We start from the raw sequence: 12,814 nt of genomic DNA on the forward strand, positions 1-12,814 counted from the left end.
GCTGGGGGCATCACATAAATCAATACACAAGGGTGTTGGGGCATAATGTACAAAGGGGGCTGGCTGTGGGCACAAAGCCACATGGGGCAATACACAAGGGGCATAATGTACAAAGGGGTCTGACTGGGGGCACAAATCCACATGGGGCAATACACAAGGGTGTGGGGGGAAATACATTAAAACCAAAGGGGGGGCTGGCTGGGCATCAATACACAAGGGGGAAAAACAAACAAACAACAAAATTGGCTCACCCTGGGCTGTTTGGGGACAAAGTTGGCTCACTCTGGACTGTAATATGTTATCTTGGTGCTGGTCGGGTTCTATGTGGGCAGTGTGGACACCAGGGCTAGCTTTGGGGGTGTGCATCCTGTGATCTATGCCTGTAATTTAGGGGGTTTTATCTATACCTTTAATGCTTAGTTGTTATGTGATTTCTAGTTGATCTGTACCTGCAAAGCTGGGTTTGTGTGTTATTCTGCTATGCTATGCTTGCATACATTATTTATGTGTACCTGCAAATACAGAGTTTGTATTTCTTATTCAGTTGATCTATACATGCACGTGCTGTTTACATGTGTTGTTTATTTGATCTAAGTAAAACAAAGGTGTGGCTTAGTGAATGAGGGACAAAGGGACTCTGGGGATAATTACAGGCAGGGGCCCAAGGAAATGCCTAGGGTCCAATTTTTCCATATTTAAATTTTATTTTGTTACAAAGATTAGCTGTTTTTTAATGTATTAAACATCATTTTTTTTACTCCCAGTCCCATCACATTACATCAATATGCGTTAGAAAATCAGGAAAAGATGGGCATGTATAGTGGGCTGATTCGGTGGCGCAATGGGCCACTTGACTAGACTTGCCCCCCAGGCCTTAGGCTGCCAGCCCTCCCCTACTCCTGCTTTGCACTTAATCTATTAATTTGATTGTTTGGTAAAGATTAACATTACTTTGATTTACTTTCTGGTACCAAACGGGGAGTTTTAATAAATGAATTGGATTTTAAGTGTTAACAATAGTGCTGCCAAAAGAGGTGGGAAAATATAATAATCTAAAATAAAACAACATTATTAATTTACAAATTAAAGTTGTAGCATCTTTAAGCCTGTGCCAACACTGATGTTATGGTGTTATAAAACGTTAAGGAGAAAGCCAAGAGAAACAATCAACCAAACCACCAGTATCTCAGTGGTTGGTGCTGCTGATAGCCTGCATATTTTCCATTGCAGCTGTACAGAATGGACACTTCATATATCTGTGAGTTGTATTGCTTCAGAGCTCTGTGATACTCAGGACTAGGTAGGTTTGTTAAAAGTCTTAATCGATACAGAATTAGATTCAATAGAATTTTACAAGTGTTCTGGATAGTCCTGGCTCAATTTAGCAGTCAGGGCTGCATGTGGTTGTGGGGATAGGGGGTCAAATAAAGTTCAGGGAGGTAGAGCAGGTTAGGGTGAAAAGTTCAGCCAAAAAAAATACTGCCCGCGTTTTCTTTTTTTGCCCGCCTTGCGCCTTCCGCCTTTTTAGGCGACCAACCTCCCACCAAAGAAATGTTTATATTAAAATTATCTGGCTTTTATTGGGTTAAGGTTGCCCTTTTTAATAAAAAAATTAAAAAAAAACAAGAAAGAAAGGGTGAACTGGTGGTTTAGTGGGCCTTCTGGCTTAAGGGCGGAGGGCCTGGAAGTATTTAAAGTTTGTTTCACTCTGGGTTTGGGCCAAGAGTTTTAATATGTATGCAATTTGTTGGTATATGTTATTAAGTAATTGTTTAATTGGTAAATATAATGTAAGCTAAATAAAATACCACAGCCTGTTTTTCCAAATTAAAGTTGTTTTGTGTATTTAATTATTATTCATATATGTTGTGTTTTGAATGTTTTGGTATTATGTGTCGGTTCATATATCACTTAAAACCACATGTATGCTTTCTGAAAGCTTTGTTCCAACTAAGTACATCTAGTAGGAGAAGACTCCAAACATATATCCTTAATATCACCTTTCAACAATTAACACAATACTGTAATTGCATTTTGCCATGTGCTGATATAAAATTGATGGTTATAATAAGGACCCAGGTATGATCTTTAATTAGAAGAGTCCATGTGCAGTAGAATTTCAGCTATAACCATGTGCAAAGGATAAATGATTCAATTAAGTAACAAATCAAATAATCAAGGCTTGGAATATCCCACTACTACTCTAATACTAGAGTGTCATTTTGGGCTACCTTTCTACCCACAGGTGAGACACATGGTACTTGGTGTAAAACATAATATGTTTTGTATCTTAATAAGCATTAGGTCTAGATAAGCCTAAAGAAAGTATAAACATCCTACAGATGGTCTATGTGGGCCAGTGCTCACGTTAGTGGAGACTAATCACCATACCTGGTAACTCTCTGGGTGAAAAGCTGCTTGTCCGCAGTTAACTCTGCCTCTAGACCAGCTAACCATGCTTTTTGAGTGGCTAGTCCTGGCACTGTGTGTGGCTAGCTCTTCTCCCTAACACAAAGACACTCCCTCAGAAGCAGGTACATTCCCACTCCCTACCTATCTCTTTTATCCTCTCTCTCACTCCTTCCTTCCCCTTTAACTTCCTGGAGGCTTCTTTCTAGCTTCTGGCACACACTGTGAAAACAGCAGCAGTGTCATGCAACATCATGTTACATGACCACGCCAAGTTCCCACTTCTGTGAGTGGGCTGACCCAGGCTGATCCTTTATTCAAGAATTTTGGAACTTTTATGAGGCAGGGTAGCCTCACTGGAAAGTTGCCAGGCATAATAATTATTTCTCAAAATGATGACGGCACGGTAGATTTCATCCTCAACAAAACTTGTCTTGTTTTCGTGAAGTTCCAAGTATGCATTTTTTCTATTACTGGTACTTTGGAAATCATAATGATCACAAATAACTTTTCACATGTAGTGATTTATCTCAATTACTATTCTAATGTTCTGAAAATACAATCTCATCGCTCTCTTGACATCATAATCTCTCGTTCAGGTATAGTCCTTGTCCCCAGATATGTGGATTCTAACCGATTGGACTCGCAAACTAAACCCTTCCTGTGCCAACAGGAGTCCCGGTGTTAATGCTATGTGAAGTTTTTCATATAAAGGTAGCTGATCATATGATTTTGTTTAAAATTGCAATAGGTAATATAATAAAGTAATAAAGATAATGTATAAAGTGTCTAAATTAAACACAGCATTTGTATGACGCTTAAATCACTTTCTGTATAATTTCTTATGTAACCCAGTGCAGGTCATTCTGTCTAATAACATTGCAGCTGGGTTGTCATGGATACTGACCTTTTCTTTCAGCACCAGGTCACTTGTCTCCTGTGAGCCAATCCGTATCTCTTTGGGACATATGTCAGTCTTCCTGAGCTAGAGAAATGTTTCTCAGCCTATAAGAGGATAGGATCTAGGAAGAAGCTTCTGGAAGAACAGAGCTAAGCAGGGGAGTGAAAAAGGAAGCGAGATAGACTGCCCTCCCTGTAAACAGGCCTGAAGTAAACCTGCTGCCTTTAGTGTGTGTGTACTGCTGACATCCAAGCAGTACACTGAAGTGAAGTACAAGTGTGCAGAGAATACAGCATGGTGTTGTATGCTTCCTGAGTGAGTGTGAGAGACTGCAAGTACCCAGAGCGTCCAAGTCCTGCACCCAGTGAGGTGAAAACAGACATCTGTGTGGGAAGACAGTTATTACTCTCAGCCAGGAGATTAAAGGGGCAGCATACCAGAGCTGTCTGAAGACACTAAGGAGAGGTACTTCACTAATATATATATATATCAACATATATATCCTTGTCTCACCGGGTAGCGCTACCTGCATCAAGGGCCCCAACAGTGCACCAACACTGGGACATCTGGGTGGGAAGAACACCTACATTTGGAGTGGGGGAGCTGTTGTTGCAAATTAATCAGTTATCTGTTATATATATTCTCAGGACTGTGCACCCACTTATACCTGTTTATTTCAATATATTCTATAAATAATTTGCATTTCAGTTGTGTGTATTATTTTCTTGTGTGAAAGGGGCCATTTCTCAGTGGGTGGGTTCCCCTACTCAACATAGTACAAATCACTGAGTGGAGGCACTGTGTAAAGAAAGATGTCCCGATCTCCCAGCACTTACGGAGGCTCAGGTTTCCTGTCACCAGCATCACTGAAATATGTAACTACCAGCCTGGCAGCAGAGCAAGATAAAAAAGGGTTACACTTATATAGTATTAAATGCTATTTTTAATTTCCTACAAAAATAAGAATTTATTTAATGTTAGCGGGTCTTTTTTCATAGAGGTTATACTTATAGAGCTGTGGTTTTTATATTCAACACTATTTTTCGTCACTTTTATCAGTACTTGTTGAAGGAATTACATAGGGACATAAAAAGGGCAGTTTATTGTCCCACAGAGGCATTTGCAAAGGGACCCCATGTAAATTTAAAGGGACCACTCAGCCATCTTACATTTACATACATTTATTTATTTATGTCCTAGATTGCTGTAGAACCATTAGACAGAAAAAAAGTAGAAAGAAAAATTACCTGCCAGTCCATTTTTTATGTTTTTTTCCTATATCTAGTGTCTGATGTTATATGAAATTTGTGTAGTCCTAATATCTTAATGACATAGTGTTTGGATTATATTTCTGCTATTAATTGCATTAAAGCAAGCCTGTCAATGTCAGCTAGTGTTTTTTATTTATTTTTAAAGATTATTATTCAGAAAGGTCCTCTTTTTTTCTGCAGTAATATGAGTACAACACTAGCAGCATTATTTATAATAAAAAAAGAAAGGGAAATATGCTGAATTGCATCTTATAAGCAGTGTTTACATCCTAATCATGGTAAGCACAATCAGAACACTCTCAGCAGGAAGAAAAAAGTTGCCTGTAGACATTCATCCTTGTGCTACAGAGGTGACAGCATCCAGAGAGGTTGAGTGAAACGCAGCCATGCCCGTCGTGTCCCTCTCAATAACACCTGTAATGTGACAGCCCTTTGCTGCGGGCACCTTTTCAATAGGGACTGTGTAAGGCAGTGATTTCACTCCGCTCCAAGACAGACTTGTCCACAGTGCCAGACCGAGGTGGGCAGCCAAGTTATAGTCCAACAATTGTTTTTTGAACTAGTTGAAGAGGAGGAGCCCACTCTCGATCCAGAACAGCTAAAAAATGAGATTGACAGAGTGAATGCCTGCCTTCTCAGGAAAGAGAAGGAGATTGCAGAATTATTTAAAGTAGCATGTTGGCTGCAGGAGGAGGTTAATGCGAAAAAAACTGGAATGGAAGCTTTGCAGAAAGACCTTGGAGACATGGAGAAATCATACTCAGGACTAGAAGAACACCTGAGGCTTCTGTATGAGGAGCAAAGAGAGAAGAAATCTGCCATTTCTGTGAGACCGGCTCCCATTGGATATCAGCGACCAAAGCTTTGCCGGCCCGGAACATTCCTTTTATTCCTCCAGTCTCCAAGGAAGCCACCAGTCCTGCTGTACCAGCTCCAATTGGATTCCAACGACCAAAACTTCGCTCCTCTCGTCACAGGGGACTATTTCTTCCCTGATTTCAACTTCCCCAATAAACAACTTCTATGTTTTCAGTGGCTTATCCCTTAATTAGTTAATAATAAATAAGTTAATATCTTATAGACTGTTGTGTGAGTTCTTCCTTTTGTATTTTCTGGTCCAAAAAAAAATCAAACCTGCTCATGCTCCTAGTAAATTTAATGATATCTTTCCGCAGTCAATACAAAAGTCTGCAACAGGGTAAGATGTCCTGGTGAAATTAGCCAAATGGGTGATGTCTTACGAAAATAAGAAGAATGTTAGATAGAACTGTTGAGGATATAGAATGTAAAAGTCCTGATGTTAAATTCCCTCCTGCTTTGCACTTAATTTGTTCATTGGATTGTTTGGTAATGATTAACATTACATTGGTTTACTTTCGGGAATCAAATGGGGAGTTTTAATGAATGAATTGGACTTTAAGCGTGGGCAATAGTGCTGCCAGAAGAAGTGGGAAAATATAATAATCGGGAAAAAAAACAAAACATTATTAATTTACAAATTAAAGTTGTAGCATCTTTAAGCCTGTACCAACACTGAGGTAATGGTGTTATAAAACGTTAAGGAGAAAGCCAAGAGAAAGAATCAACCAAACCACCAGTGGGATCCACACAACAAGAAAGTGACTGAGAAGGTATTTTGGAATTGAGTGACTTAACAGTATATGAGTGGTTGGTGCTGCCAATCGCCTGCATATTTTCCATTGCAGCTGTACAGCTGGACACTTCATATTTATATATATATATATATATATATATATTAGTGGGCTGCTTTGATTATTGTAATATAAACTTTCCACTGGGTATGTTCCAGAATAGATGGGGAAGGGACCAGGGAGATTAGTAAACGTGTTGTGTGTCTTCGTGTACGTTTTGCCGCCACCATGTTCGTTTCTTCGGTATTCAGGTTGAACAACGAAAACGCACCCTTGGTGTTCGTTTTCATGTTAGTCCGAATACGAATGCACAAGTCTAGTAAAAATTCTGTTCTGGGTAAAGAAGCAAATATTTTTATTGATACAGATAGGCCATTTCCTGGGCTCCACAATTACTCCAAAATCATAGGTGCATCATACAAGAGCAGAAGTAAATCATATTAATCTCCTATTGAAATGTTTGCTTTCGGAGTCTCGATTTACCTCTCTTGGAAGGGATATGTAATTGAGAAAGAATACCACACACTGTAGTTCTTCATTATAATGGCCGCATAAGAGGCACAACTAATTAGAGCAAATAGCTTTTTGGTTGAGTGAGAATCCCTCCAATGCTGGCTAAGAGAACAAAATAAATGTTGCATTGTTCTTTTTATCTGTGTTTTGTGGAAATACAATTTTCGTTAGTTATTCCGATCTCTGAATATTCACAGAGCTGTCTTCTACTTAAATAAATGTCTCTGAAACATTTTATAGCTCATTAACTTTACAGTCTGTATGGTACAGCAAGCACCACAGGTGTGTTGTGGCAGAGGGCTGCTTTGTAATGCTGATGAGCGAGTGGTCTCTAACGCAGGGCTAATTAGCACGTTGCTATGATATTCACACTCCTGCATGCGCAATACACAAACAGAAAATGTCCTATTAATAAAAATTGCATTGTGCTGACTCGGTAAAAGCTACACATGTGTAACGGCTTTCAGGGATAGTTACTTGGAAAAGTCACACACTCATAGAAGGATAGGTCGATTAAATGAGTAAATGTCTTTTTTTTAGATGTAGATGTATGATGAACTGGCTTAACAGCAATAAGGGCCATCTGCGCTGAAATCACTGAGAGAATACAAATGCTATAAAGGTCTAGATCACCACCTATTGGTACGAAAGAAGACATCATTTTTATTTTGTATAATTCAAAGTGAATGAACATTTTAGGTAGGGTTGGATTTGGAGACGTGCAAATTGAGCGGTCACACAAGGTGACACAAGGAAGTATCGAGGGAGGAGGAGATCTGTGTTGGCAATGGCGGAGTGTGTATACTGTGATAGGAACAATCCAATGGTTACCGTGGTGACTGGACCCTAACCTAGAGATGCTCCATGCCACCTTCTGCAAAGTCAACTTGCCCGGGCAATGTCAATCTAATCTATCCATAGTTGATTAAGCAGTGATGCCTAGTGGCAGAAATGGTTAACAAATTATAGATGATCACTACTGTAAAAAGTATGTGTGCAGCACATTGTCATTCAAACACTTTTGTACCTACGCTTGCATAATGTTATGTAATGTATATACTACTTTTATATAAAAAAAAACCCTTAATAATGTAACTGTGAAATGTACGTAAGACACAGCTGGATAACCCACCAGGAACCCACCTAAAGAAACCATTTTTTAAAACCAAATTTGACTGGAACCTGGTGAAGCCATCTAGTGAAAAGATAAGGATATTCTAGAAGGACTTTTGGGACTGATGCAGTCTAAAAGCAATACAATGAAGACTGTCCCATATCTGTTGCTACAAATGAAAGCACATGGAGAAAGAATGGGGAAGGTCTGAGTTTCTACATCAGGAAGAATGGTCAGACTAGAGGTTCTATTTATCAAACAGCACACACAAAACAGAATTCCCTGCAGATAATCTGCAAGGAGTACTTTTTGTGTTGGTAAAGAACACTTTGATGTTCATCACACTACAACTCTATAAATAACAACAATAAATAATACGAATAATGAACCGAATTAGGAAAAAATAAATATAGGAAATATGCACACAAATTAAATACTTTACAATAAGCTAAGGTGTAAGTACTGTTTTGTATATAACAGCTGTCACATCAAAATCATGGATTTCAAAAGTTCTTTTTATTATTTTTTAGTGGAGGGACTGGTGTGTTCAGTGAATCATTGCATAGGAAGCAAAACACAGCAATTCCATTCAGCATATAAGCCCCACAGACCCCAGATTTGGCACAAGTATTATATATATTGTGATCATATGCTTGAAACACCAGTAAATGTGTCATACAAAGTAATTGTGATTTACCAATTTTCCGATGCCACATTTAATAAAACCCGTAGTGAACATTTCAATGCAAAATACAGAGACAAGATAACTGTGATTCTTGACCTATTAATCAGCCTTATCAGTTATAGAGGATAATGCACGCCCGTGTGTTTCATACCCCTAGAAAGGCTAAATAAGCAGAAACAAATAGCAATACTTAACAAACTCAAATATATAGCCTTTTTTTTAAGCCTTAAGAAAATTTTTGGGGAAATAGTATGTTTGCATTTAAACAGAATGCATCTTCTCTCCTATTTTTGTACAGGGACACCTTGTGGTCAGTAGTATAAGATTGTTTTTGGTCAGAATCAATTGCCGATGAGAAGTCCTAAGCCAAGAATTACTGATAGTGGCAATCAGAGCCACAGTGAATACACGTCCCTTTTGTCTCCATCTAAAGGAATCACTTTCCAGCTTGCTTTTATTTTTGCTTTATTCCAAATTCAATTTATTATTTAAATTTTTTTAAATAAAAAGGAAGTATTTTTTTGCTATATGAATCCTTGAAAATGTAAAGGTGCTGTTCCACTTAAGCAAAACAGACCTTGACAGATCTGCCATTTTATTCTTTCCTTCTTCATTTATGGTCTGCTTTTGAGTCACGTGACCATCTTGTTACATTATAAACAAGATGACTTACTAGGAATCATACTTCTAATGTTGTATTTAGTTTTAAAAGTCTGAAATTCAGCACATTCGGAGGTGCCTAGGCATTCTGTAACTTTTGGTTTAGACTTCGTTCCTAATTTATTAGATGCACTTTTGGGTTTATTCCAAGGTTTCTGTATTCACTCTCCGATTCATTGTAACATACACATTATACACAGTACTCAAACATGACATTGAATGGCAGATTACTAAACAATCTTGTAACATAACGTGTTAATTAACCTACATATATTTTTCAATATAATGTGCACGATTCAAGTCATTTCTGACTCCTTTGCCATTTCTGTAATATAGGATTTAATTTTTAAGTAAAAAAAAAAAATGAAATGTTAGGCTACAAATATAATAAAACCAAACTCTGTTAACGCCTCTCCAAAAAAACCCTTATGGTTCTATTTTCTATCTTTCTCTATTACTGAATACGCAAATGTGAAATGATCCATGCTATATATATATATATATATATATATATATATATATATATATATATATATATATATATATATAAATCTCACAGTTCTGTTAAATTATTTTTATCAGTGCTTAAAAACAACATTATCAATAACTTTTGTAGCCCTTTTGACAGAATAGCGTGCCCCATTTTAATCACACAATTTATATTAATTTTCCGAGCAATAATTAATGATAAGGAACTCTTATAGCCTAACACCTTGCTAAATATCAGCGGAATTGACTGACGATAATTAAAAGTTTATCCACTAATATGATCCATGGCATGTCAACAGCATTCTGGGTAAAGCAGCCCAACTTTAAGAGTGACTTAATAAAAACAAAATTACAATTAATTATACAAGTGTACAAATGCATCCTTAGAAAACATTGAGTGTCATTTTTTCTCCCATTTGGAATCTGTTCCATGAAAAAAAAAAAAAAATTCGAGGACCTGATTTTTTTTTGCTTTAGGCTGAAGAAGGTATTTTTTTGTTTTTTGCTTTGGACTAAGGAGAATACAAATTGAATATTTTACTTCAGGTTCAAGCATAACTTATCCAGAAAACTACTGGTTCATTTTCTCACCTTATACACATCACGTAGTGCTTGTGAAACAAAGAAACGCAAATGTATCGATGTCAGTAGAATCAAATCACAGGCAACAAAAATATCTCATACAGGTTTTTCAAATACATGTGAAACATGTTGTTCTTTGGAAAACTACATTCAATATTCAAGTAAAATTTCTCTCTCTCTATATATGATTACTTTACAAAGACAGAATGAGGAGAAAATGGCTCTTAAAGGTAAATTCCAGTGAAGTTACTTCTCGAGAATGTACACATTATTACAGTAGAAAAATGCATTTCCCTTTTAGGTTTCGATTATAGTTACTATATAGTAGCAAATGCATGGAAGTTGCATATCAAGATAATGTAGGAAATTCTCCTTCTCACAGGTAAGGTTTGCTGCGTGTGAATCTAATACGAGGCCACGTTCTCCACCATGAGTAGCTACACTGCAGACGCCAGACACTACTGTCACTCGGCTCCTTGAAAGAACTTGTAGCCTACGTCAATTTTGGTTCGCTTTACGCATCCAAAGAGTTCTAGACTTTTACTTATTGCTTATTTCCTGGTTTTGTTTTGTTATTTGGGCTACAACTGACATCTTTAAGTAAAAGTTCGCAGTCAGTCAGTACGTGATCAGGAACGTATTTTCTCATGTGTTCAACAATCTTTTGATAGCCCGCTTTCTCTTGCTCCAGAGACCGGATTTGATTTCGCATTTTGCTTTCTCTGGAAATAATGTTTTCTACGTTGGATTCCAGGTTCTGGATCTTAGTATGAGCTACCTGTCATGAAAAGAAACAAAAACAGATAGCTATGTTGAGATGGGGAAAAAAAAACACTTAACATGATACTGAAGAGGAATTTAAGGCACCAAAAATGTTGGTATCACACCTTTGCCACACTTCAAGTGTCTATAGCTTTATTAACATTACTCCATTAGTACTTTTTTTAAAACTTTACTTATTGATTTAATTTGTCTTGAATTCCTTTATATTAAAACCTGCCTGGTGTAAGGACTCTATACAAAACAAAAATTTCACCAATACCAAGATCAGAGTATTTTTCTTCAAAATTGCTGAACACACATTTATATTACTACCTGGGATGAGAGAGAAGATGGATTAGCTCTTATGAAACCTTCGTGGTTGAAAGTGACAAGTTTGCCTGCTTTTCTGTCATTAGAATAAGTATTCTTTTTTTTTCTAGTACCCAGTTTATGTTTTTTTTTACACTGTCCTGTAGTCCTTTACCTGCAACTTCTCCAGTAAGTCCATGTTCTGCCTCTTTAGCTGGTTGTTGGCCTTTTCAAGCTTTTGGAAAGATTCTGTGTCACAAGGATTAGACGCTTCCAGCATCTCATCATTAAGCACATGGTACTCAACCTCATATGCATGGAGCTGTTTGGAAATGTCCACCTCAAAAACCTGTTATTGAAAGGACAAGCTTGGTTTTCCAATATACAAAACTGTAGAAGCAGCAACACCACAAGTTGAGCAAAAGGTACCTGCACACAATACTGCTTGCCAGCCTAGTCTTCCTCAATCACCATCTTAAAGTTCCCCAAGTTCCTACTAAGTAGTGTTAAAAAATAACTTTTCTTACATTCAACAGCTTCTGATTTCCTTCTAAACCCATCTACCAGTTTGTGGTGTACGATTAGATCAATACAGAAAAAAAGGAGAATAAATATGTTCTGTAATAGCGAAGTACTGGCCATTAAGATTAAAGATACAAAATGTGCAAGCAATCTCCCCAAGACGATAAAAAATTGAGCCAGATTACCTGTGTAATTATTCTTTCCATTGTTGCATTTGTCATATCAGGTATACTGATCTTAAGGAAATCCACTATGCTTTCAAAGCTGTCACAGGCCATTATCCGTTCTTCACTATTACTGAGGAGACCAAGGGCTACTTTGAAGATGACTTCAGTTCCTTGTACAAAAATGATATCTGGTGGAAATGGGGGTAAATTGTAAATATAGCACTCCAAGAAATCAGAATGGCGTGCATATAGCCGCTGCTATAGTTATTTTAATAATATAAGCAACATCCATCAATATCTATGTCCGTTCACACAGAAGAGCTTATAGCAACCCGTATACACTACATAAGAAAGCCTATATGAAGAATCAAACTAAAATCACCGCACAAATGGGCAGCATAGTAAAAATAAACAAGGATATATATATATATATATATATATATAAATAGGTTAGAGGTGACCAGGGGCGTAACTAGACGCCTCAGGGCCCGGGTGCGAGAATCTGTTAAGGGCCCCCCACCCCCTCACCCCCCCCAAAAAACATGATTTTTACCCAACAATTTTTTTTCAACTAATTCAACAAATTAAATTTTCATATTGAATCATATCTGTAAAAAAATCAAAGAAAAAGGGGCGCATGTACAAAGGGCATAATCCAGGGGTGTCCAAGTTTTTTCTGCAGTGGGCCACTTCATCAGAATTGTATACGTGCGCGGGCCGCACTCATTTTTCACTGTGACAAAAAATATGGCCTTTAATAAAATATGCAGATTAAAAT

At 37.4% G+C, this 12,814-nt stretch overlaps 1 protein-coding gene across 1 annotated transcript in view; it reads right to left on the reverse strand.

Annotated features, from left to right (window-relative positions):
- Positions 1 to 10,820: 10,820 nt before the first annotated feature.
- Positions 10,821 to 12,814, reverse strand: part of LOC149299871 (TBC1 domain family member 4-like) — a 77,167-nt gene continuing 75,173 nt past the window's right edge. The window contains exons 17-19 of the mRNA XM_089485828.1: positions 12,055 to 12,224; positions 11,523 to 11,696; positions 10,821 to 11,054 (exon numbers count right to left, since the gene is read on the reverse strand). Of these exons, the coding sequence (XP_089341954.1) occupies positions 10,821 to 11,054; positions 11,523 to 11,696; positions 12,055 to 12,224 (578 nt within the window). The remainder of the gene's footprint in view (positions 11,055 to 11,522; positions 11,697 to 12,054; positions 12,225 to 12,814) is intronic.

The sequence above is a fragment of the Sceloporus occidentalis genome, unplaced genomic scaffold, assembly GCF_023333645.1.
Source record: "Sceloporus occidentalis isolate IW3139 unplaced genomic scaffold, rSceOcc1.0.p SCAF_27, whole genome shotgun sequence".
NCBI classification, from domain to species: domain Eukaryota; kingdom Metazoa; phylum Chordata; class Lepidosauria; order Squamata; family Phrynosomatidae; genus Sceloporus; species Sceloporus occidentalis.